Source organism: Trichogramma pretiosum, unplaced genomic scaffold (genome assembly GCF_000599845.2).
Source record: "Trichogramma pretiosum strain Unisexual culture from Peru unplaced genomic scaffold, Tpre_2.0 scaffold59, whole genome shotgun sequence".
Classification (NCBI taxonomy): Eukaryota; Metazoa; Arthropoda; class Insecta; order Hymenoptera; family Trichogrammatidae; genus Trichogramma; species Trichogramma pretiosum.
The window spans coordinates 491,426-519,242 of NW_019641668.1; the positions used below are offsets into that span (position 1 = coordinate 491,426).

The 27,817-nt window shown below is 46.0% G+C and overlaps 1 protein-coding gene across 2 annotated transcripts in view; it reads right to left on the minus strand.

Annotated features, from left to right (window-relative positions):
* LOC106660582 (probable JmjC domain-containing histone demethylation protein 2C) overlaps positions 1–27,817 on the minus strand; it is a 132,019-nt gene that overhangs the window by 25,579 nt on the left and 78,623 nt on the right. For both annotated transcript variants that reach the window (XM_023460357.1, XM_023460356.1), the window contains exon 8: positions 20,565–22,680. In XM_023460357.1, coding sequence (XP_023316125.1) covers positions 20,565–22,680 — 2,116 coding nt within the window. The remainder of the gene's footprint in view (positions 1–20,564; positions 22,681–27,817) is intronic.

Genomic DNA, 27,817 nt, shown 5'->3' on the forward strand with positions numbered 1-27,817 from the left:
TCTCTCATTCTCTCTCGACACGCACACAGTGCATATAGATTGTATAATGGAGGAGGGGGCAAAAAGGGGAAGTATAAGTATGCGTGACCTGCTGCAAAAGCGCGCCCGTCGTCTGTGTGTATGTGCAGTGTGTACGCCTATGCTGCAAGAGAGTAAAGGGAAACAAACCGGAATTCCCGGTCCGTCGGTGCGATACACGTATAATGCTGAGCGAACGCAGCACCTGTTCTACCCCTGACACACGCACACGCACGCATACACGGACGCGCGCCCGAACGAGCGTTAAAGCTCGAGAGCCAAAATGTCGTCTTCCAGCACGTGCATTACCAATTGAAACATTCAAGATGTTTTTCTTAAACCTTTGTCGTTGTTCCGCGTGTGGGCGCGCGCACCCACGAGAGAGAGAGAGAGAGAGAAAGAGAAGAACCGTTATGCAGACACTTTTCTCCTTTCGAGTTGACTGGATACAATTAAAAAAATTACGAGTCGTCTTGACTATGTTCAAAAAATAAGTGCATTCGTAACTTGTAACGTACATTTAAAAAATGTAATCTCGAGTGTCTGCACTTTGCACTCGGTATGGATTTTCCAGGCGAGGCAGACGCGCATAGATAAAGAAGAGAGACACGAGAAAAAAGATTTCTAGGAGCAAGGCGTAAGAAAAGTTTTGCCCGCAAGCGAGTTTCGCATCTGTACTCGAAGAAAAGAGTAGAAAGACAAGGAAGAAGAGGCGCATAGTAGGAGAAGCAGGAGGAGGGAAATGTAACGGGAAAAAGTTAACTTGTATACTCTCTGGAGGCGCGCACTTGGCAGAACTTGTTTTCTATATACATCTTCTCGCGGGCAAAGCAGCTAAATCGCACTACTGCCGCTGCTTTCTTTGTTCAGCGGTTAATTTTTCCTCTCTTTTTCCTCCATCTTAGCGATAAAGTCAAGGGCAATAAAAAAATTTGAGCGAGGAGTCGCTGGGGTACCCGACGTCCTTTGACTCCTAATCGACGCGTGCGAACGCGCCAAGAGCTAAATCTTCTCCGACCCGTTGCCAAAAGATTCGTCTCGAGTCCCAAAATAGCTAGATTCTAATTTCAGCCGTTGATGGGCTTGTAAGTAGAGTTTAAAGCTGCGCGCGTACAAGACGCTTAGACGACGACGCAGATACGACAAGGCTCGCGGAGACACGTAAAAAGGAGTGGCAGAACTCACAGGGTGATCGGTGCAGCTTCGGCATTCGAAGCGCCCGTCGAAGACTGCGAGGCGCTGCTGAAAGCCGACGGCTGGCCGAGCATGTAGCGATGTCCAGCGGTCACGGGACTAGCCGTCGACGTCGGCGTCACATGATGAAAGGCCGTCGCAGCGGCTGCGAAGCTAAGCGGCGGCGGTGGCACCAGACTGTTAGCGCCGCTGTGCGCACCGTGCTGCTGCTGCTGCTGCTGCTGTTGCTGCTGTTGCTGTGGCGGCGGGGGCGGCAGGCCATTGCCCAGGGCGTAGGGCTGGTAGAGAATCTGACCCGTCGCCGAAGCCGAGTTGGCCGCGGCCACCGCAGCCGCTGCCGCGACCATCTGCTGCTGATGATGGTGCGCGGCCATCATAGCCTGGTGGTGGGCCGCCAGGGCTGCGGCCGTGACCGGGTTGTGTCCCGGGTGGTGGTTCAGCGGGTGATGCTGCTGACTCGCCGACGACGGCGGCGGCCCGGCTTGATGGTGTGGATGGTGGTGATGATGATGATGGCCCGCCACGGCTTGCTGCGGACTGGCCGGCAAAACGGCCATTGCCGCTGCCGAACCACCTAACACTGGTGGCATTTTAACAAATCCGACCTCCTCGACACTAACTTCATTTTTTTCCTTATTCGATTCTTAAACTGATCACAGAACTGCACTTTTAATCATCCACTTTGGCCAACGTAGAAAAAGGCAATTGTCGTCTTGTACAATGAACTCGAAGCTTCTTATGTATGAATTTCGTTCCACTCTTATCTATGTATCACTAGATGTATCAATCACAATGGACAAATATACACACATATAAACATGTGTATAATTCACTTGTTATCATTCACTTTTGTCGAACAATAAAACAACGAACGAACGAACAAATAACTGAACAAACAAACTAACAAACAAACTATAACTAACAAATAACAATAAATGCTTTTCCGATGCGACTCCGAATGCACTAAATTTATTTAAGCACACACACAATACATGCGCACATGTACAAAACACTATGTGTAAGTATATACACAGACCGGAGTATGCACTATATGTAAATGTATATATATTATATATACGTAGGATAGGTATAGATGGTGTATCAGTCGAAAGCTGAGACGAAAGTTTTGTTATATATATAGAAGATAGTGGCTGGCGCTACGTCTCTGGCTTGGGCTTATGGACGCAACGAAGGTCGCCACTCGACTGGCTGAAGCCGCTCGCTCGACGCTCGCTCGGCGCAAATCCCCACTTTTGTGCCAGCCAAGTTTTGCCGTCTATATACGCAGAGAGCGTGTATAGGTATATCTATAGAGAGGCGCGCACAAACACACACGCACAGTCTCTCCACAGACGACGACTTGCAACGGCGCACACACCGATCGCGAATATTCCGCAAAGCGCTGCTGCCACCGCCGCCGCCGCTGCTGCTGCTGCTGCTGCTGCTGCTGCTGCTCTCCCCGGATGTAGCTCCGGCTATCCCCCATCATCATTACAGCAGCGCAGCGGCAGGCAGCAGCAGTAGCCTTTGTTTGCTAAAGGGGAGTTTGTGCGCTCCACGCGCCTCGTCGATTCATTTTTTTTCGCTCGCTTTTTCTCAGGGTGGAAATAAAAAACTTGGAAAATTCATGCTCGGCTATTTGGGAAAAATTTCGCTCGTCCGCTCTCGCTCGAGACGTTCGTAAATATGGAGTCGCGCTCCGCACGCTCCTTTCGTACACCGCTGCACATCCGCGTGTTCGTGCGCATAACGACGTTTCGCCTCCGTCTCTCCATTGGCTCTGTTGCTTCGCCGTGCAAAAAAAAAAAAAAAACAAGCGAAGCAGAGNGCAAAAAAAAAAAAAAAAAACAGCGAAGCAGAGCTCGAGTAACCGAAAAATTTCCGAGCAATGCCAAGCGATGCCAGAGGAGATTCGAGATGCACTTTTACTTTTTTTTTTCTTCTCTTTCTCTCATTTGAAAAATTGAGTCGAGGTCAAGACTCGAGACTCGAGACGCATAGAAGATGTAGCATAATAGTGCACTTGGTCTCGCGCGCGCGTTAATTGATTATGACGAGCTAGACTGTCGAGAGCTGCAGCTGCGATGTAGGCTAATGCACGTCGGCTCGATTTTGCCTATTCATACGCGCGAACGTGAGCTCGGATTATTCAATTTCGCTGATAAAGCATGGAGTGTAACGTTTCCAGTAAAGAATTTTTCCCAGAGAGAGATAGAAGAGAAAAATGAAGCATTCAGCAAAAAAGGAAAAAAAACGAAGAAAGAATAAGAAAAAAGAAACGACTTATCGTCGCGTGAAACATGATAATAAAGCGAGCAACGAGATATGTCTATGTACAGTACAGATAATGGGCGTTCATATAATAGCATTTCTTGAGCCTGTGAGCGAGGCGAGTGTAGTAGTGAGCGTGTGTGTGTGTGTATGGCTTTGCCGAGCGAGCGAACGAGCGCGCGGCGCTCTCGTTCTCGTGACCGACGAGTAGGAAAGTCGAGCAATATATAGCTGCAGACACTTCGGGGAACTTGTCTCTCGCTTCGGTCTTTTTCTTCGCTGCATGTCAGTATGCGAGGTTAACGCGCCGACTTTGCAAACTCGTTTCTCTTCTAATGTCTCTCGAGCCGTGCAGCAAACTCGCGCACTCAGACTCGCACAGAGCGCATAACTCGGACTCTCGGCCTCTCTCTCTCTCTCTCTGATGAATGTAAGATTTCAGCTCTTTTTTCTTCTCTCGCTCGTTCGCTCGTATATAGATAGCTCTCGGCCGGCATGACGCGCTCCGTCTTTCCGGAACGCGCCGCACAAGAGATGCGCATTTTTTTCTACACCCGATTCGCATTTGTTTATACGCAAAGCGGCTGCACGACAAAAACGGCTCAATTTTTCTCCCTTGCCGCATGTGGGTCAAGAGTTCAAGTTCGAGGTTGACGCGCTCCTTTCTTTTTTCATTCTTTGCTTCGGAAAACAATCCTGATGGTCAGTCCATTAGAGTCGATCGGGGGGCTTCGTAGACGTTTATAAGCGCTACTGTTAGTGGCTGCCACGAGCTATCAGTCCAGCTACTTTTTTTTGCGCACGTAATTCCAACGAGTCATGATAATCGCTGCCAACTGCGAAAGATTGCCCACAAAGATAAAGCCCGGTCGACAGAGTCATCGTTCGTTTCTCTAACACCTTCTGTTCATAGCTCGCACTTGAAGGCGCTTTCTAAAATCCGCCGGCGGCTTGTTCCTTTAAATTTCTGCGACGCTATCTCTACTATGGACTCTTAAACGAAAAATTATGGCAATGTTTTACGCTAACGAGCCTTACAACAAAACCTCTATTACATTACATCGATGCGGACGTTTTTTTCCTTCTCTATTTTACGTAACGATATATATACCAAATGACTCATAATGTGCTCCAATGTGTACTCGCATATATAGCGCGCTCGGTCGAGCCTTTCGAAATGTATATTACCTGGCAATACAATAATAAAGCGCGATATAAATCAGGTTCGTGTGTTTTGCTCTTTCTCTGTTACTCGGTCCACCCACGCTTGTCTGCCTTTAATGCTGCTGCATTGTTCCTCGCTCTATCTCGCTTTTGCCGTATATCAGCTACGATTATTCCGCTTTTATAACAAAGAGTTTCTATTTCTCTGACGCGCGTACTCTCTCTCTCTCTCTCTCTCTCTCTACACCTGCGCGCGTAAGGAAAATGACATTTTTTTTGTTAAAAGCTCAAGCCAGTAGCAGAGACAGTTGCTCTGATTTTTCCCACCATCGTCATAACTTGTCATCGAAACGAGCAACGCGAGCACATAAAAGGGAGAGAGACAAGACGTGTCTGGTATACACAGCTGCTAGCTTGCCAGCGCTCGCGCACACTGCGCACACACACAGTGAAGTATAAATACATCTGTGCACGACGAGCTCCTCGACCCTTGTATATATTGATTTTTGCATAGAGGAATTCATCTCTCATTCTCGTCGTTGCTTCGTCCCTCGTCGTGTAGCAATGCGATATATTTTGAGCTCTCGGTAAATATACACTCGCCGTACGCATGTGCAAAGTAATTAAATCGAAAAATAATATAAAATTTTTATTAATCTAATCTTCCGATATCGATACATAAATACATATATTACAACGTTTATCTCTCTTTCGCTGTCTTGCCGCGGCAACTGATATAAATCGAGAATGTTCGCAATTCACGTGTTACACACGACAAGTTTATAAAGATTGTCAATATTTTTTATGTACTTTATCGACTGCGTGCACACAGCACTTGAAAAATGATTGATGGAATGATAATAAAACAGGCTACATTGCGAGTTTGTATTATACGTGCGTATAGCTCGCTTGCTCTCTGCATTTGGTTGAAATTTCGACATTTTTTTCTATTCCATTGATTGCTTTGACTAAATGTCGATTTTTGATTTTCACTAGCAAACTCCCAAAACCTATTTCCAGCTATTTTTCCCCCGTTCATTATAAATAAAGCCTTTGTGATTTCCCCTCACTTTGTTTTTTTTGTCAGACCCCCTTGCTGACCGACCCGAATGAAAGAGGATTGAAAGCATCGGTAAAAACAATCCTTCAGAATGCAAAGGGAAACAGCATGTCAAAAAATCTCGATGACATATTGTAAGGAAAGAATATTTCATTATCCAAAGGGTTTAACTTGATTATGAACCACTTACCCCGTTTAGCATAGAAAAGATCGAAACTTTCAGTTTCCGAATGTAAATATTCAGTTTCTCACCTGAAACAAACAAGATAAAAATCTCAAATTAGTAAAATCAATGAAGACGAGTATATGAAGCGAATTGTGTAAATCGCGCAGATAAGCAAATTCTGTTGGTGCGAAGCCTTCTTATGGACGTACTGCACGAGCTCAGACACTTTGAGCGAGGCAATTATCATTATCATCGCGCACGAGAGGTCAAAGATATGAAAAATAGCACAACAAACTCTCTCTCGACTCGGCGAGTTTCTGTATGTATAACACGTTGACCTCGTCGCATTCGAGGGGGGCAAAGTCCTCTGATGCGTGACTGAGAAGTTCTTTAGGGTCATTATTTTTTCACCCTCCTTTCTAGCATTCATTTCGTCTGGGCTAGAAACATATGTGCGGAAAGACACGAGCTTGAATGAAGTCTAGTTAATGCATATATTTTTATGATATTTCAGTTATTTTTTCGAGCTATTTTTTTATTGAATATTTAAATTGTTTAATGAAAGATTTTACAATTAAATCCCTTAGCGTATATTAAGTGAGCGAGTGTGTGAGATAAACCAACGATCATCTAACGCACTAATCGATATTACAACGTGTTTTTTAGCGAAAGGGAAATTTCCTTCAAGATCATAAAAAGTTTCAGTTACACACAAATGCATTGGGACGAAGAAAAAGAGATAGAACGAATCGAACGTGAAGAGGAAGATAAAAGATATAAATAATAAACGAGTTTATTACACATGCTCCCTATCTCTTTCTATTTCTCTCCCTATTCGCTAGCAGATTGATTAATTGGGATGGCAGTTGCTCGATGAACAACAAGAGAGAATAGAGAAACTATAATTGAGTCTGGCAAATACATAACATACGTTGAAAGAGAGAGAGAGAGAGAGAGAGAAAACTTCGAGGAGGTCGAAGCGATGATCGTGCGGTTGACTTTCTATTTTTTCCCCTCTTACGATCTACTGCCATCAAAAATAGAGCTTTTGTTATTTTGTTACGTGTTCGTTACGATTTCTTTTTTTTTTTTCGTGTAAAATTTGCATAGCAGTTTTGAGAATGATTTTTGAGACTCGTACTCAAATAGAAGTTTGAATTCGGGAAAGGATTGACGATAGCAGAGAATAGCAATAGATTTTTTATTTATAAATGGTGACGTTTCTTGACATCAGTAAATCCAAGGTTATTTTATCGTAACTTGTGTTCGTCCACGTAAGAACTTTATATATTACATTCTGGACAAAGTTGCGCCTGCAAACTTCTGTCTGTTGTGTCACAGAGAAACTTCCGATTTTATTCAATTACCATGTTGATTGACACGCGCTCAACAACTATTTTAGCCAACTATAACTATAATATTTAATTAATAGTAAAGTGAAATATTTTGAGTCATAATAATACTTTTTAATTTTACAACAACTGTAAAAGTAAATTTGAGTAAAAAAAACTTCTCACAGCTAATAGAAACTTCCAATCAAAGTCCTTGAAAAATGTCTACACCAAACTATTCATCACTTTTTCAAGAGAAAAATAGACTTCAATAGATATATAGGAAAGAAACTTTGTACACCGTTGGCTGTGTTAGGTATTCGAACGGAATGTAATGGCACGTATTTGTGTATTCACGTCCGTATTATATATTTATTAATATGGAGTATCGAAACGGTGCTTATGTTACGTCGTCAAGAAAGAGAGGTGGGCAAAAAAGTAAAAGCCGCAAAGTTAAATATTTGAATAAAGACGCGTTCGGATGAGAGAAAGTAAGAAACAAACAAACATTGCATTTAATGCACTTATAGCGCGCGCGCGAGCGCGAATTCGCAGCTTATCTTTTTCTTTTTATCTCGTTACTTTCTTTTCTTCGCAGCTCGCTCGTTGTTGTCGTCGTCGTCTGCCCCCTTCTTCGTAACTGCGCGCACACACATACAAGTTTGAGAATGCAGGTCGTCGCGCTGCAGATGCGCCGTGTTATGTCGTGCGAGCCCACGAAGCAAAAAAAGAAGAAGACTCGAAGTGAACTGCGGAGAACAATAAGAATGCTCGCATCGCCACACAAGCGGAAACGGGAAAAAGAATAAAGAAGGTGCGCGCGCGCGAGCGAGCGAGCCCAAAGAGGACGAGCTCTCTGTGTGTGAGCTGAATACTCTACGCGTAATATAATGGAGCGATCGAAGGCACATTTTCTGCACGCCTTGCAGAGTGTGAATTATTCTTCTCAGACGTAACTTGAATTTCGAAATAATAGCGTCGTTGCCAGTGAGCATGTACACGAGCAGACGAGTATAGTAAGTTCAAGGTTTTCTATATGCCGTTTGAGCGAGCAAATTTGACAAAACGCATAATTACTTGTCTAATAATTATTTGGCCGGTCGCGGCGCGATAGCTTAGCAAAGCTCTGGTGTTGCTAGGCGGAGGTGAAAAACCTCGCGACCCTCTGGAAATTCGCTATCGGGCTTGCGCAAAAACTCGCCCCATCGATTTTCCGCAGTCATGCAGTCATAAATGTCGCCGAACGGGCGACGCGCTTACTTTTAATTCGAAAAATCCTTGCGAAACTTTAGCAGCGAAGAAAGAAATTAATTTAAAAAGTTTTCCCGAGCTCGTGCCACCCCCGCACTAAAGTATTTTCTTTTGTTTCTGTGCCAAGGTGATCTCTGGCAGAAACTTTTTTATACTGCACAATTGTCGGGGGAGAGAGAGAGAAAAAAGTTCTCCGATTGTAATTTGTTTTTCCCGGCTTTGCATCGTAAAACATGTCTATCTGCTTGTTCATTACTGGCCTATGTGCACGCAAGACTTTTTTGCTTTGACGCTTTGTTACATGCATCTTACATATGATTATTGCGCCATTAATTTCAGCACTTTTGGAGAGCAAAGTGTGCAAAAGCATTCGTTATTTTGGGTAAAATCATTGAAGCGAATAAATGAAAATGTTCAAGAGCGATTGAGCAAAAATTGTGATATACTGCCCGTACTATTTGATAATGATTACTTAATCCGATAAATGAACGTATAAACCGAGAAGTTAGTTGATATATTGGAGCGGATAAAAAAACTGCTATTATCTTCTATTATTCGGCACACGAATTCGTACTTGTATTCGTGCGTGCGTGTGTTCAACAAGCATAGCGATTTGATCCTCGAGTGTTACTGTTTTCTCGAAAATCCTAATCTACTCGCGAGTGAACATATCGCGAAAGATAATCTCGCTTAATACTCAGCGATTGCGAAAGTCCCGCTGACTCTTACGAAGCGAAAGGTTATCGATTTACTAATTTTAATTATCCGCGCGCACAGTAGCTCTAGAAATTAAGAGTTAATTTATAAAACATATATTGCTTCGAAACGAGATCGAATGAAAACAATCGTATCGAGCTTTATATTTAAATACACCGGACTTGTGACATGGAATATTCATGGGCAAGAAAAAGAAACTTGTTTTATTTTTGTTCGAAAAAAACACAGGCGCACGTCGATGGCAGCAGCAGCGGCGCTGGCTACATTATTCATCGCAATGAAGAGCAATAAACGGCAACAGCAGCCGGAGAAAAAGTGATATTTTCCAAGAATGTCCAAAGACGCGCAAAGATCACTGATATATATTTTACCATTGACAGACGAAGCAGAGAGGCGCGCAGTATTTTAGCAATATTTTCGAGAATAATATGTAATCCGGCAGAGCTGGCGGATAGGGATATTTTTAGTCGATGCCGACGAACTTTGAATCACTCGATTATGTATATCGGTCTTTGTTTTATCGAGCGAGCGAGAGCTGCCCCATGGAAAGTGATTCGAGATGGATGAATTGGCCATAATTTTTCAGCGGACGCGCTGCACACGAAAAATAAGGACGAGTGCGAGCGATCGAAAGCAATTAGAGGGTACTCGATGCAAGCAGTAGGTCGCGGCTGAATCGGCATTGTCGATGCAGAAAATGCGCTGCGTGCGCCTGTATAACGTGACTGATAAGCACTCGGAGTTTACGCGATCTATAGTCGTTTCCTTTTCAAAACAAAGTATCGTCAGTTGCGCGCGTATCAACGGCACAATATTATGCGCTTACGTCGCGAGATTTGTTTTTTTCCTCCACAGATCGCTGTATAAAGAATAGCTGTTACGTAAGTCCGTGGCGTTTTCTGCTAGCCAAGCGATCGATTAGCGGCTCTGGCGAAGCGTAAAATCCACGGATTTTTGCTCGCGAATAATAACCGAAGCTTATAAATACTATAAGCCTGCCTCTCTCTAGCATCTATATGTAGCGGATTTCTGTCATCGACGAGAGCCAACGTCATGCTCCAACTCATTATTGTGGTTTCTTTCTCTCTCTCTCTCTCTCTCTCTCTCTGTTTCACTCTTATTTCACTTTTGCGAGAAGAAATAATTCTCCGATATTATTCCGATTAAATCCGTGTAAAATTCAAATTTAATTGGACTGTTTCTCGTTACAAACTGAATATTAGCATGCCAAGAGCGCGCGCTTATATATATTAATTTGAATAACCGGCCGAACGCGTTCCTTGAATGAGCAATTTCAATGGGAAATCCGAGGCTCGCTCGCTCGCGACCCGACGAGCGCGACTGGTTTTTGGCAGGCTTTTACGAGCACGGGAGGCGAATATTATTTCCTATCGTGCAAAAAGACACGTCTATAGCAAAAATGCAACCAAATCAGCGACCGATGTACACAGAGCAGCGCAGCAACCTCCGAGAGCTTTGAATAATTGAAAACAGAAAGAGCGAGCAAGATAGGGAGGTTCATTAACCCCGACGTAAATATCGAGACTCTGATTAACCAATGGATAGCCTGCTGAATTTTGCAGAGCTGCAAGAATAGCGCGGATATCGAACGTCGCGCTCGGCTATTCTGAAATATCCTTGTAGCTAGCTCTCCGTTCGACGATATAACGCAGCTGAAAAGAGCCACCGAGATTTGTCTCCGTTTGTTTTCTGCACTGCCTCGGCCAGAATCGAGTTGGTCACAGCGTCGTTGTTTTTTCGACGACGGCAAAAGCGCGTTGACCTGTATCGCAGCTCATTTCCCATTAACCTACAATGGAGAGGAGCTATGGAGAGAAAAAAAATACCCGAGCATCATAATCCTCGCAGACTTCCGGCAACAAAGTCGACTTTTCAATAAACTAAAAGAAAAGGAGGACTAAAAAAATTGCGAACAAAGTGCCTGGCAGAGATTAAGCTGGAAAAATATGGCACATCTCGTGTATGTATACATTTCACATGAAAATCGCAATGAGATAATCTGACCTAAATGATCATTGGCGCCGAGGAGAAAAAAATCTCCGCAGCATGAAGGATCTCTCCTTGATCGTGTGCGTTAGCGAGCACGAGTATGTGCGAGTGTGTATACCCGAGTATACATTCACTGACTTTGCGTGCTTCGCTCGATAAACATGACTCGCTCTCCTGAGCTTTGTGCGCAGGTATATAATACCTCTTCCTTCATTCTTTTTCTCTCGGGGCAGCCGCGCACAGCAGGCAGTCCCCTACATAAAAGGAATCTCTTTCTCTCTTTCTCTGTCTCGCACACAGCCTCGAGATGCAGACACACGGAAACCTGCCACGCTCATCACGAATTTCGAGCACGGCTCGCTCGCGCCGCAGGTTCCGTTTTCACTTTTGCGCCTGTGGCGGCGTATAATGCACCTCGGCTTCTGATGCGATCGGGCTTCGTCGAAACCCGTTGCCATATTATTATTTCATGTGTACACTCGTACACTGGCCAGCGGCAAATGTGGCCAACTGGCGACTAGGACACACTTTGGACATCGATATGGTTATTATGGAGGCAAGACTCTCCGAGCCTAGTCGAGAATCGCGCGATTAGATGAGATTCGCCGTGATTTTGGTTCGACGACCTCGCGCTGGCTCGAATAATACTCCGTGCGTGCATCCCGCATGCAAGTCGGAGAGTCGAGAGTCGTCGCGCTCGAGGGATTACGAAAGATTTGCCCGTTGTAATAAAATCGAGGTCAGAGCGTAAGTACGTGCAGCTTGTTTGTCAAGACTTGGACGTCGAGCAATGATGCAGCTCGAGTCTTTGAGAGCCGCGAGCGATATTGGCCGCGTCGAGAGATTTTCGTCATGAGCAGCAGCAGCAGCTCGCGGACTCGAGTAATCGATTCAATCGATTCCCATTAAAACTCGCAACGTTTGCCAATAAATTCTCCATCGATTATGCCGCGCGTGAGTGCGTACGTGTGCGCATATGTGTCGATCGCTTTTATTTTCTTCCATGTACAAGGCGAGAGAGATAGAGAGAGGCAGATAAGTAGCGATAATTGCTGCGGTAGGCAGCTCTGCTCGCACCACAGCTCCGCGCGCTTCTCTATGTTGAGATGCAGAATTATTAACGATCGACATTGAAATATTAATGCTCTCTAATAATGCCGTCTAGACCGTTAACTACCAATCGATATTATATTTTAACGCGTTTTTCAATCAATTTCGCGAAATTCCTCGATGGCCACGTAACGAGCGACATTATCTCCGTTTGATTGTTTCCGTGTGTTAACTCGAATCTCGAGCTAATACACGGCCTGACGCATATCTCGATAATCAGCGGCACTTGCGCGACTCTTTTTTATCTATTAGATGATACACGATGATCGTTGAAAAAGTCTCAACGCAAAGAGTGATTGTTGCTCTCGGGCGAATTTCGCGCCGGCTAATGAGGTAAAAAAGTCGACTCGCTCTGGGTCGGCGCGCACGCGAACTGCCGCCTCTTTGGTTTTGCTCGCGCGCTGACTCGAGGATCATCGAGAGTCGCCTTTTTTATGTACGTGCAAACTGCAAAGAGGAGAGCTTTGGAACACTGCCAGACGCTTCCTGTGCGATGCAGCACACACGTAGCAGCCACGAGCTGACTCAGCGCTGACCTCTTGAATTTCGTTTCACTTCTGTGTACGCCTGCACTTTAAAAACTGGCTGTTAGATCCGATTTCATTGTTTTCGCTGTTTACCGACAAAAATTCTTATAATTGCGCTGATTGAAGGAAACGCCATTATTCGAGCGATCGTATGCGTGTGCGTAATAATCTCGCTGCGGATTAATTTTATAATGCCGCTGCGCACGCGTGCGTGTGTGCATAAGAATGCGGCAGTTGACGGGCTTGAAACACGTTCCACGATGATGCACATGAATAATAAAAAATAATAATAAAAGATGGGCGCGCTGCACGCGTCGTCCAGTTTTTACGTCCTCTCGCTTGAATTTGGTTCAAGCTAAAATTAAAACCCTGTTTTTATCGCTCGATCTATAAAAATACGCCAAAAATTCTAGAAACCAAGCAAGACGACGACGACGACAACAAAGCTAGGGGAAAAAAAGGAAAGAAGGAAAAAAAGCAAGAGATACGAAACGAACGACAATTAAGATTCCGTGAGAACTCGAGCTCATCTTACACGAGCGAATGCGCTCCTCGCACTTCTTTCTTTTCTTGCTGGGGGCCTCTTTTTTATGTACACACTGAAAGCCAGATGGCAAGCCAAAGCGACGGCGAACTGTTATTTACGAGGGAGCTAGATTCTCCTCTCTTCTCCTCTCCCCTTCTATCCTTCTTATTTTCTTTACTTTTTTTTCTCCTTCGTACTTCCCGCATAATAGTCATTATGCTTACAGGTTTTTAATGTTTTCCGTTTATGAATAATAACAGCGTGACCAGCGTGAACAGCGAACGAGTGACAGAACAAAAGTGAAAATCGATGGCACAGTGTAGCCAATGTTGTGGAATAAGTGGCCAGTTCTTCGCCTCCGCCTTGATATATATTATTGTCTACCGTTACGCGATGATGGCTGAGTAATGTCGAATATTTTAATTCTCGAGCTGAGATTTTTCTTCGAATAAAAAAGTCACGTAAATCAGAGCATGAATTCTAAAACAAGAGCTTTTCCATTTATACATGCATATGTGTACAAGCAAACCACTTATTCGGGGCACTATCTCTTCTTCCCTCTCTCTCTATGCTCATAAATAAAAACTGTTGTGACACGCGTACCAACACACACGGTCGATAAAGTTTTGCATGCGTGCCTACTCCGATTTTTTGCTCTCTCACACCTAAAGACGACTGGATTCTTCATTCGCCAGAGTTGTCTCGTCTCTCTTTGTTTTTACAAGTGTATATAACATGTTAAAGCAATCGAGTGAAGCCAGCAAATAAAAATATTCACGTTTTCATTTCCGAATTTATTACGCACACAAACGGCTTATACTTAAATACTATAATACGAAAGTATCTCCTCGTGGAGGCCTAAAGAGAGAGGGAGACAGAGAGAAAATAAGTGCGCGTACTTGTCGCGTGTAAAATGCGACTTACTTGACTCGCCTGTTTTCACTTCTCTCACTCTGCAGCTCCGACAGCTGGGCAAAGCCTCCTCTCCTTTTTTTTTCTCTCCGTTGCAGCTGTTACACACGGCAGGAATATTTGCGCATAATTTATACAATATTGTGAAAATATACTCGCTTGCGACAAGTGCGCGGCTAATATGTTTGATTAACGTTATTTTTTACGAGGATAAAGCTAAGAAAAGTGTTTTTAGAGCACGTGTAATCCACTCGACGGAACAAGTGTTTCGGTTGTCTTTTTCCTATACGTTTTCTATTCTTCATCTATGAGTTTCGTTTTTTTCAAGTTTAATTTTTAGATCGATGATCGAAATTTCTCGCTATATTTAGATCAAAGATGTAACAGATATGCGAAAATACGAGTTAACTCGAAACAAGCAAGAAATGACTGTATTATTAAATCATTTCAACTTTGAAATTAATATGTGATCAATCGTAAGAGGAAAAAGTCGCCGCTTATCAGCCTGTTTAATTTATACCATTTCTTCATTGCAAAAGCTCTAGAAACAATAATTCAATCTCAAGTAGAGCAGAAAAGGAGAGAAATACAAACCACAGCTTGTAATAAAAAGCAGCATTCAAATTGTTATCATTACAATAATGAGAAACTTGTTGATATCGAACGTTATCTTTAACGAATAATACACAGAATATTATACATCGTTGCGTTGACTTAATTATTCAAGCTGCTGATTATACATGTCCACTGAGTGAAAGATAGAGAGAGTTTCTGACGTAACCATTAAGCGCGTATATTTTTATTTGTTGGAAAAAAATCGTCTCTTAATTCCCAGACATCGTTATGTACCGCCAAGCAGCTGTAATACCGCACTCGAAAATCCATTTCAACCCTCCATTACATAGTCCCACTTGGAGAGAGAAAAAAAAGATCGCAAGCAGCAATCATGAAATCGTCTAATTACCGGGTGCGTATACCGCACACACACACACGCGCACGTACATAACGATCAATGCTAAAACAAAAAAAGTATACATACTCGCAGAGAAGAGAAGAGTTGGTAAAACCGGTTTTGCGTAAAAAGAGAGAAAGAGAGAATGTCATCTATAGGTTGGTGAGTCGTGCTTGCACTCACACACGCACACCCTCGCCACTGCTGCTGCTGCTTTTTGCGCTCTTTTTTCACTCTTTTTATCGCTTCGCACGCAAGAGCGGGGTACATGACCGAATAAGGAGTGCCGTTGAGAATTTTTACCTGCGTCCCTAGTTTCAATGTGCGCGCGCCGTCATCTCTCGCATGCGAATTCAGGACTTTTATTGCAGAATGAAACAACACTCAAAAATAACCATCATAATTAGAGCATCTTATATGCGTGTGTAGCGGGTTGTTAAAAAAATGTCTACCGCTCTGAATATATCCTCTGTTGTTTCTTTATTTTTTTTTTCTACTCTTTATTGAGCGCGAAACACCATATTATCAACTGGTCTAACCGGTTCCGACAGCCTCTGTATATAAATGTAGCAGTTCCTTCAAGAGGGATCTCCTCTCACTCGCAGCGAGAATCGAGCCTTTCTTCTCCTCTCCTCGAGGCGAGCACGCGCGTAATACGAGCGAAAAGTTTGGACGAAAAGGATCGCGGTCTATGTCGATGTCGATCGCTGTATGATTCAATATCAACGCTAAATTAGTCGAAAAAGGAAAAGAGCCGGCAAAACCGGTCGAGACAGGTTTCTCGATATGCGCAAATAGAAGCTGCAGGCGCAGAATGTGTATACACGAACGCACGAGTGTGTGATGAGGCAAAACAAAGTTGGCGAAAAATAATACGAACGGGAGATAAAGCTCGAGCTGCGAGTTGCTGTCTCGCTCTTTTTTTGCGCCCTCTCGTGTGCTTGGCTACTATCTCTCGTTCTTGGTAGGAGAGCGATGATCTCGAACGCTACACTGCTCGCATATAAATATGAATGCGGCCTTTTATTGAAAACAGACTCACCTGAGTGGACGATTTATGCTTCGATATAAAGAAACACATGTGGCCAAATTCAAGACTTACCTGAAACGAGAAAAAAAAGGAATATTATATATAATTCAAATAATAATAATAGGGCACAGTTATATATTTGCTATTTCCGAAAACAAGTAACTGCAGAGAGCGAAATAAACAGATGAGAGAGCCATAAATCTAGTTGTACGAATGTGTCATGCCTCGACATGGCCACACAAAAGTGCCGCTTAGGCCAAAAATTGATACGTTTAGATTTTTCGAAAAAAAAAAAAAAAAAAAAATTAAAAGTCGCATACGTTATTAAAATGGGGAAAAACGCATAAAATGCAAAGCTGTAACTCTATGATAATCGAAAAGGTCGTTAAACTAAGTTTTAGTTGGAAAAGAAAAAAAAATACGAGAGAGGAAACTTTTTCTTTCGACGGAGGCATTTTTTCTAGAGAGAATTTGCACCCTCAACGCCCGTAACACAAAGTCAGGAGCAGCAGCACCCCAACGTCGCCCGACGCTATATTCCTTCGCCCTCTTTGACATTCCCGACGGTGTGTGTATACATACACAGAGAGATGTAGAGACAAGAAAAGAGAGATGTGTATGAGGGAGAGGAGGGTGGAATTAAATTCGAAATTGCGAGCGTTCACTACGGCACTTAAGCTATATAACTATGCTGCTTTGCAATGGGGAAGACGACGACGTTCAGCACACAACCGAGCTCAGAGCGAGAATTTCTCTTTCATTTTACTTTTCTTCTTCTTCTTTTTCTCCTTCTCTTCTTCCTCCTTCTCCTTCTTCTGCTTCTTCTTCTTCTGATGCTTTTTTTTTGCATCATGTTTCATCTCCGCGGGCTTCTATACATGTATAAAGGTCGAGTTTGAGCAATCGTGAGCGACCAGTTTATAAATAATGAAAGATCCTTTGTCTCTAGATTTCATGGCTTACTGTAGCTTCACGATATACAACGTCAATGATTCCGAGTGAAGTTTTGATGAATACGTATAAGATTTTTTTAAATGGCCAATACGCATATCTCTTCTTTTAATTTGTATCAAAGAATTAAACAAGAGACGCTGAGAGAAGAAGCAATTCGGAGTATCGCTTGTTTATAAAGCAGACCTAGCTATGCCGCTCAGCTCGCAGAGAAGCAAGCGCGAGCTAACGGAGAATTTATGTGCAACGTTAAAAATATACTATATCAATTAAAGTTGCTATTTTTGCGAAGCATAGCACAAAGCGAGCGAGATAGAATGAAAAATCGTTCGATTACAAATTTCGCAACGCGCACATGTATGTACGGATAAAGCGAAATATGCAGAGAATTTTATCCAACGCTTTCGCCACTGTAACGAGGTTAAAAGTCAAAGAGTCGCAGCAACGTTGCAGGGGCGTTGCGCGATGTCGAGCGCGCGCCGACATTGACATTATTTGTTTTTCTTAATACGTCGGTGTTGTTGTTGTTGTTGTTGTTTTTTCGTCGATATAGGTGGAAGAGGAAGCATGAGACGGGTATAGACTAGCCTCCAGCGAACACGTGCAGAGAAAATAACCTGCCGCGCGCACACGGAGCACAGCCCTGGTAACCCCCTATGATACAGCCGCTACACGAACACGGCGCGCACTCGTAACAGGGGTAATTTACGAGAATAACGACGATGAGGAATATACATAATGAGCGCCAGGTGCGCTCAGGCGCGAACTTCATTCTTGAATTTCTGGCCATCTGCACACAGACGACGCACTGTGTACTTGTATATGCCTACACGTGTACGGCCTTCGTCGAACGATGTATGCTCGTTAGGTGTTTTTTTTTATTCTACTCGGTTCTCTCTCTCTCTTTTTCAGCCTAATTTCGTGGGGGCGTTGAATTATGCCGCTCAATTTATTTCCATGTAGGAAGTACAACGGAATTTTTCCTTCTTCGTGTGCACGCGGTTTATTTTTGTTGCAAGATTGGAACTATGGTGAAAAAAAAGCACACACACAAGATAGAGAGCAATTAGACGCTTGCGTTTCGTTCGAAATGATTTAAAACGCTGCAGCCGAGAAAATCCAGCGGCGGCGGTGGCGGCAGCTGCGCGTGCAGTGCAGTGCACAAAGTCCGCTTTGGCGGTTTTATTACATTATCACGCGCAGTCGCAAGCGAAACGCGATTCGCCGAACGATCATTATCGAAAGAGCTTTCGTGCGCAGGCTGTTTTTTGCACTCGGCTCGAATACAATAACATTCTAAGAATGTATAATGCAACGACGCTGAAAACTAGACGCTCTAAGCCTTAAAATATGCAATACTAAATTCAACTCCGTGTTCCCATCGCTTTGGAACGTCAGCTAGCTCCGAGCGCGTCTCGCTGTATAATACGTAGTATCTGTGTGTGTGTGTGTGACTGAATATATAGTGCGTGTATGCGCGAACGCGAGCAAAAGCCAAAACACAAGGTCGTCCCGGCGAACCGGTTAAGCCGACCGCTCGACACAAAACAACCAACGAATTGCCAAATTTCGATGGGCTTGGAAAAGTTTGCCTGCTGAGGCGAGACTGGGCAGGCGCAGGCGGCCAGTCCAACCTATCGATAGCGCTCAAACTATCCTTTCACTGCTTCAAAGTGATGGAATATTTTATTCGCGTGTTAGAATCGTGACTCCCTTACAATATGACTCGCTAAAACTGCTCGGCTAATCGAGTTCTTTACGGTTGCGATGAAATGAGTTCGTATTCGTTCACTGGTATCATGAGCCGACAAAAAGAGAGAAGTAAAGAAAGTAAGAAAGAAAGGCAAGCACGCAGAAATGAGCTACGTGTACATCGAAATTTTTCATTTTACAATATCGGCTTGCATAAGCTCCGGTATAGAAGCTAACAGTCTTTAGCAACTTTACTCCTGTGAGCAGTCAAAAACAAAAAAAAAAACGATGTAATTTTCTTTCGAGACAAGGTCGATGTTATACTTACATGATTCAATTATCTAAGACTTTTACTCGAGTCAACTCTTGAAAGTTTTACGAGCTTAGGAAAGTTCTCAAAGTTTCCTCTAAATTTATACACATCTCGGAAGATGAATCTCGACGATAAGTGAGGGAATATAACACGAGGGCATATGTACGCTATCGGATTTATCTCGAGCGCAGTTGGAAATGGCAAAAGTTGTACACTCGCATAGGTAGGTATGTATGCTGCTGCTGCTGCTGCTGCGCGAGTGAAAGTGCGCCAGTGTGTAGCAAATTTCGAGCCAGCTTACCGACGACACTTACGCAAGCGCAGAAACATCGATGAAACATTTTTGCAGTCTTTCATGCGCGCATAAAACTTAATTAGCTTTACATCGCGAAGCACATATTGGACTATCGTACATTGCAAGCGAGGCATAAAAAAAAATCTTAAAAAATCACCGATCGCAGAGAATAGGTTGCCGGGTAATTTACTACTAAGCTCTCGCGCGCGATGCCGCCCGAGGTGACAAGTGAACGAGTTTTTGCGGCTCAAGGACGCGGAGCCGAGCGAGCGAAAGAGAACATAATGTATGTATATAAGTTAGCATCGATCATTATCGTGGCATCGCTAAAGCATAAACGAGCGGCGAACGAGGACAGCGACTTGGTAATTTCAAACGGGACATTGACACCGACACACGCCGGTAGTATTTTAATTTGACATTTCGGCCAATTTCGTACCCACGCGCTCGCATCGAGACACATACATTACTTCCGTCTTTTCTTTGGCGTAGTCGCGCACGGGAGCACACAAAGATTTTAATGAAATTCTCAATAGCAGCGTCGTTTAAGGTAACGATATATTATTACTTATATCCTTCCATTTATCTCCATTATCAATTTATTGTTATTTTATAGTAAAGCGAAAAAATATAAAGGGTTGCTAATAAAACAACTAAGAAGAGAGGATTTATCAATATCAAGTAGTTACGCTTTTTTTTTCATTAAAAATCGAAAATTAGAACGTAGCAGTTGTGAGAGTCGAGATAGGCAGTTTCATTCAGTTACAGCACGTCTCGGAAAAGTAATCTCGCAGCGACAGGTGCGCAGCAGCGCGATGACGATCGCGACTCGCGCGAGGCGCTGAAAAATAGCTCTAATTACGCGCGCTCGCGCAATTACGGTCTCGAACAAAAGCCTAGCTTCGGCGAGGAGGAAAAAATACTCGCGCACGCATGTGCGGTAGCGGATTGCTCAATGTACCGCTTGGATGATGATAAATTTGCTCTCTCTCGCGCTCACGTGCTTGGCTTTTTGTCATGCGCACGCTACTATACGCCAGACTCGTTTCGCAAAAAGAACGAATAATGACTCACCTTATTAATCGCTCCCTCTCGAGTATCGTCTCGCCGAGACTGGCCTGGGCGGCGAGGGCGTGCGGGCCCATGGGGACGTGGTACCTCGACGGGGCGCGCCAGATCATCTCCTGAGCCAGGGCGGGGTGATGATGGGGCGGGGGTGGCACCGCCGGCATCGGCGGCACCGGGCCCCCGGCGCCCGTGTAGCCCACGGCCGGCACCACCGGCTGCAAGTGGCCTTGGGCCTGCGAGGCCTGCGGATGAGCCATCAGCAGCGACGTGTGCTGCACGCTCTGGACGTGCCAGATACGGGCTGGTGCAGCCGTTACGGCTGTCGCTGCTCCGCTGCTGCTGTTGCTGCTGCTACTATTACTACTACTAGTGCTGTTGGCGGCGACCGTAGTCGCGCTGGTCGTCGCGGTCGTGCTCGCGCTCGACGACTGGTAATTACCGCTGGCGTTGTTGGGTGTGCTACTGCTGCTGGCGTCCTCGGCGCTGACGGCCGAGCTACGACTTCCGCTGCGCTCGTCGCCCGAGCCGGTACCCCTCACCGAGCTCACGCCGCTGTCGCTGCCACTGTCGAGGTAACGCGCCAGGGGCACGCTCGACGCTCCGATTTCCTGGACGTCTTGAACCCCGCCGGCCTCATCGCTGCTGCGCTGCTCTCGAGCCGCGCAGTCCAGCAGCAGGCTCTGGGTCAGTAGATGAGCCGCCGCTGCTCCGGGCCCGTGCTGGTGCGGATCGACCGGGAAGTGGGCGTAGTGCAACGACGGATGCGGATAGGGCGCGAGGTGGGCCAGATGATGCGACGAGGCGGGGTGCGCCGCCGGCAGGTGATGCCTCAGCAAATGGGGCTGTGCTGCTTGCTGTTGCTCTCGCTGATGCTGATGCTGATGCGGCTGCTGCTGAGCCGACGACTTTTTAGCCAGACGCTCGACCAGGATGACCGGGCTCTCGGTTTGCCGGGCGCGCTCCTGCTCCTGATGCTGTTGCTCGAGGAGCAGGCTGCGACTGCCCGACGGCGACAGCCTATTATCCAGCACGCCGGAACTCGTAGCGCCGCTGTCAGCCGAGCTCGCAGCTGTCAGCAGCTCCTTTTTCAGCGGCCTGATGCTGCCTCCCGAGGCTTTTGAGCTTTTGAACGGCGACGTAGCCGCTGCCGGAGCTGCGGCCGCCTCGCTCTCGATCGGACTCTCTTCGATTATGGACGGACCAGCGGACTTGTTGTCCGAGACTCGGCTGCTGAGGCTGCTGGCTGTGCTCGACTCAGCTCCGAGCTCGTCTTTTATTTCGCGTTTTAGCAGAATCGGCTTTCCGCCGCTTTTCCTGTCAGCAGCTGTGACTGCTGCTGTTGCTGTTGCTTTTGTACTTTGCAGGTCACTGGTCGAGCTAGTGCTCGTCGTTCTCTTGGCAGCCTCGAGGTCCGGAGACAACTGGCTGGGCTCATCGCTCGACGAGTCGACCTCTTCTTTCTCTTGCTTCACCACGATCTCGGCTAATTTCAGCGAGTTTCGTGGTGCCTTGCTCTTGAGCGAGAGCTTCGACAAGTCGAGATCCTCCGAGGGCTGCTGCTTGACTTCGGACTCGGGCTTGGGGGCGACTCTGCTTGCGGCTCTCTTGGCGGCGGCCAAACTTTTGACCCTCTCGCTGCTCTCCTTCACTTTGGTCCCTTTGAAGAATAAATCCTCGAGCTCTTGCTCGGCTTCCTCATCTTCTTCTGCCTTGACTTCGGCCTTGATATCGGCTCGGCACTTCTTGGCCGCGAGCCTGGGCGCGAGGCCGTTTCGGCTTTTCCGTCGGCCAGGTCGCTGACTCTGCTCCTCGGTGCTGTCGAGCGCCGCTGGACTGCTGGCTTTGAGCCTGCGTGGACGGGACTTGTCGACGGGTGCTGGCGAGTCCTCCTTCTCTGCGGACTCTGGCGCTGGCGGCGAGTTGGTTTCCTCGAGTACGGCGACGGGTTTGGCGAGTCTGCGCGTCGTCGACGACGGCCTGTTCTCGCGGTCCTCCAGTCGCGACTCCTTGGACGTCTCTTTTTTCGTACTCTTGCTGGAGGCTTTTTTCGCTCCTCCTCCGACTAGTAGACGCTTGCGAGCTTTCGTCCGGATACCTGCTGCGCGAGTCCTCGAGTTTTTCGCTGCAAAAATCGAAGCAGAAAATTGTCTCGTTATTTCAATGAGTTGATTAAAAAGCTCGTTAAAATATAAAATTGAAAGTTTGAAAAGTGGTAGTGTCGTTATTTTGGCGGCGCGGGCGAACAATTGCTAAGCAGGGGAAATACGGATCGAGAGGGAGATGAATATCGAGCATCGGTAAGGGCCAGTCAAAGAAACACGCGAACAAGTGACACATGAAACAAAGCATAATACGAAAAGGAAGAGCCGGCGAGACTCGAGAGAGGGATCGAAAGCGGCGCACATTGCACTTGAATGTGTACGTGGTGTACATTCACATAGAGGCTGGCGAAGCTATAGGGGGCTTCTCTCTCCCACCCTCTCTCTCTCTCTCTCTCTCTCGCTTTCTCTACTGGGTCTGGTGCGCCTTGGATTATATAGGAGAGCTGGTTTACGAGGCTAATCCCTTTGATGCCACAGCAGCAGCAGCAGCAGCCGGTGAATCACGCGACGACTACGTTCTTCCCCTCAAAGTGTGGCAAGGCAAACTATTTCGCAGTGAGCGAACGCGTGTGTGTATAATACATTGTGCGCAAACGTTACACGCGTATATGTATAATGCGTGTGTGTCCGAACGTGCATCATATTATATGCGCGGTGATAAACAAGTTTCCTACCGAGGGCCAAAGACCACGGTAATTTTTGACTATTGCGACCTCTGGAATGTTAAGCTCTACCCATCTCCGTACCCGTCGTGGCGAATAATTTAATAATCACGAAATAAAATTGATTTCCACAGCTGATCTTACTTGACATCTGATAAATGATCAGTTTTTCGATACATGAAACGATTTTTCTTCACCAGATAGAACACTTTTTGTTTTGAGCATATTTTGTAACTCAAACCAGCCTATCCATTTACGCAATTTCATTCTGCTAGGTACTTGAAAAGAAGTATTTTTTTGAAAAATAGATAATAAAAAACGAAGCAGCAGCATCAAAAGCTATAATTGCGTTCCATAACGTGATCTCGCAGAGGAATTTTCCTAATCCGAGAATGAGATCGAAGCTCGTTGAAAAGTCGCAGCAGCTTGGCGTCAAATCTCATTGTTGAGGAATATCTGGGAGCTGCTGGCCCACTCGAGCTCGTCCGAGCCTCTATAATGTAGCGGAGTCGTCGAGTGTCGCCAGAGAGGTAATTTTACGATGATGCGACACACACACACACACACATGGTTGGTGTGCGCTCGGGCAAATGCTTTGACTCGGCAAAAGTGTGCTCGTGTATAGTCGCGTCGCGCAGCTACGATTAGTCGCACTCGTGGTGCAGTGCAACGAGAGCCAGAGCCAAATGAGTGCCTCGTGCGGCCGTCGCGTCGTTTTGCTAATTTCATTAGGTATATAGAGAGAGACGCGCTACAGCCAATACACAAGCCTATAGGCATCCGACACAAAGCTATTATTACGAGAGAGAGAGAGAGGGAGAGAAAAGAGGAGAGAGCTTATCCGCGTATAAGGCAAAATATATACTTACGCGTGGCTTGCTCTACACGCGTTTCAGCGAGGAACATGCGCTCAACGTGTAGGTATAATTACGATCGAGAAACCCGATTCGTAATTTATATATATATAAGTTCAATGAAAGAATCTTCGGGAAGGCTATTATTAATCGTGTATAGGATTTTGATCGTGCAGAAGAGCGACGACCTCAGCGAGGACTGGCTATAGCTGCGGTGCGAGCAGAGCGCAAGAACAATCTTCGAATAGATCATTCGCAGAACAAAGAAGACGTTGCCTAGAGAAGCCTACGTAGTGTATGCGTCCGAGCACAAAAGATGCTTTGTTGCAGAAAAATACAAGCATTTGAGCGAAAGGAGCTGCTGCTGCTGCTGCTCTCCAGTCGGGGCCAATCGACACCTGTCAGATGAAATTACGCACTGGTTATACAGCGCGCTGCATTTAGAGTTGCTCCGAACTTGCTACACGCGGAATTCCCGATTTGGGTCATAAACTCGTAATGACCTATTATCATTTTTCTGCCGCGTAGAATGTGGATAGAACCGCCGCTCGGAGTCGTAAAAAATTGATGAGAAAGAGAAGGTGCGGGTCGGTCGTCTCTAGACAGAATAGGTCGGCATCGCTCAGGGAGTTCAGGGTCACTCCCTTTTTCCGTGCGTGCTTGCCTGCCTGCCTGCCTGCCTGGCCTCGAGGTCGTTATAACCCGTATAGCTCGCTCGCTCGCTCGCTCGCTCGCTTGCGCATGTAACATAGGCTTTACTTGGGAATAATTTACAATGGTGCGCGAACTCGAGGACGAGAGGGATTTATCGCCGCAGGATTTACTGTTATTACTCGGAATGAAGAAGAGAGCAGGGAGGAGAGATAGAGAGAGAGAGAGGAAAAAAGAAGGGGAGAGAGCTAGTTTTCTTCCTGATCTCGCGAGCGGGCACAAGTGTATTCTTTGTCACCGGCTGAATGAAAGTCAGCAGCTCGAACCGTTATGTTTTTTATTTTCCTTGCTCAGCGAGAGCAGGAAATATGATTTTGAAGGAATTTTCGTTCATCTGTTGCAACGCAAACAAAACTAATGATTTGCCTATATATGCGTGAGTCGTGCGACTCGTGAATTTACAGAGAGACGCGTGCGCGCCCGAGAGCAGCTCTCGTATACACCTACGGCAAAATAACGTACGTGCGTAAACCTATACCGACGAGCTATACATATGGGACGACGCACCATCCATTTTGCATGGTTGCGCAGCGGCGCATTCGTATTCCTCCCTCGTTTTCTCTCGGTATTCTCCCTATTGTATGCCAGACTCGTTTGTGCGTGTGTACTGCGTGGAACACGTATACTTGTGACATTCACGAGTCGCTATTTCTCTCGTCCCTTTTGAACATGTTATACGTATACGTATAGGTACGCGGCTGATCGAGTGTGCGAACGCCTCTCCATATATAGCTATGTGTGACCCGAGGCCGAATAATCCTCCGAACGATTATGCACTTTCCAGTTCGAGAATGGACGATTAAGAGGTTTGCTCTCGCTCGTTCGTTCGGCACACGTATACGTATATAGAAGCGCAATTGTATACACGTACAGAGCGAGCGAGAGGCAGATAGCGATAATGGCCGAACTAGCGGGAGGGAGGAATGATATGCGTCAGTCGAAATGGAGTTCGTTGCACCCTCGCTTCTCTCTCTCTCCTTCTCTCTCCCAACGTGTCTGGCTGTGATCCGCACGCACACTATATACTATACTCTACTGCTATACACGTCATAGTAGCTTAGCTCGCAAAGTTTGGCAATAGAAGCGGCGAACTGTTTGCTACGTATTACGAGCTCTTTAGGTCTCTGTGCGAGCCTCTGCATCTACATCTGGCTTAAATACTTGTCTCTAATTCGCTTTGTGATTAATGCGAGCTGCAGTCTGGAATTACAGGAGGAGGAGGAGGAAGCGCCGGACAGGAGCTCACGATTCTAGAGGTAATTTTGCCTCTCGCTGTTATAAACGCGCGCGCGCGCTCAGTGAGAAAAAAAGTCGATCGCGAGGCATGCACGCGAGAAAAGATGATGTGCAGCTGTTATATATAGATATAGGTAAGCGCGGGGCGTCGAGGAAAAACACGAGCTCGAGAGCTGGAGATATGGCGCGCTTTGAAAAGGGAAATTACAGTACCGGTCTTACTCGCGCCAACTTGCTCGACGATGTATACGGAGCATATTATTCTCGTGCCTGTGCAGCTACTACGTGCGCTCGTTGCTGCTGCTGCTTTTATCGCAAAAAGAGAGAGGGGACTGTATTTACCGTTACAGCAGCAAAACTCGTGCGAGCGAGCGTAATTGAGCGTCGTAATTGAAAAGCCAGCGTATGTATACACAGAGTCGTATGTGGATCGGGAGGATGAGGCATGTATAATGCATCGATCGCTCTACACATTTATACGTGCAATTTCGCTTTCGAATCTCCGAGGCTACGACTCGTCATTTTTTCGTTTGCTATTCGTTTACTCGCATATACTCGCGGTACTTGAACATCGTATAACAGCAAGCGGATCGCGTGCCCGATCCGCAGCTCTTCGTTTGTCTTTCTCGCTTGGCTAAATGTATCGGAGAGATAGCTGACAAACGGAGAGAACGGCGCAGTAAGCATATCGCACGTCCACTGCGATCGGCAGCATCCAAGTGCAACTCCAGCTCTCTGCATGGCGCTAGATGGAAGCCATAATGCCTCCTCCGCTCGTCCGTCCATCCATATACGTGCGTGTATCGATCGATCCTCGCGAAATTTCATTAATTCGAATTTTCGCCCGGCGTTAGGTCGAGCTTTAGGCGCTGCGTGCGCGTCACGTACATCTACGTGTACTCTAGCAGAGGTAATGGCTGCGCGTCCATTGTAGCCCCGCTGCTGCACCTCGATCGTGGCTTTGTGACCGTACGGGCGCCGGTCCGGTCTTGTGGCGTACCTTTAATGGCCCTCGTGTACCTCGTGCCGCTTTTTTCACAACCCAACAACGATATAACGTGTCATTCGAGGCTCGCCTGTCGTTGGGTTTGTTGCGCTTGGCCCGGTTCTCGTCCGTCGCCCTTCAGACGCCTATCGCTTCCTCGAAACTGCACTCGACCAAGCTCGTTTTTCGACTTGTATACCTGCGCTACAAGAGAACGAAAGAGAGGCAGTGATTCCTCGAGACAAGTTCCCATAGCTCGAGCTAGACATTTGCATCGCAAAGTCACATTTGCGCTAAATGATTAAAACCCCCGCCAGCTTGACAAGCTCGTACGGCTCTCTGTGTACGTGGCGCGTAGTACGTAACATGAATTCCACGCGACTCGCTCAACTACGAGGGGGGGTTGGTTTTGTTGCGTATATATACGTGAATGCAGGAAGAGAGCATGGGGCACGGGGATGAAAAGCCAGCGGCCGATAGGGCTATGAATTCGGTTGGATATGCGCATGGGCGACGACGATGACAAAAGGGTTTAAATGCCCGCTCGCAGTGTATATATATATAATATCATCCCCTACACACTGCACACGTAGCACATGCACATGCGCGCCCCGGCCGCCAGCTCATGTGAAATGTAGGCTTGGGAGACTGCCAGGATGAAAGGCGCTTATGCACGCACACCAGTATACGTTTCTCAATTTCTAGTCTC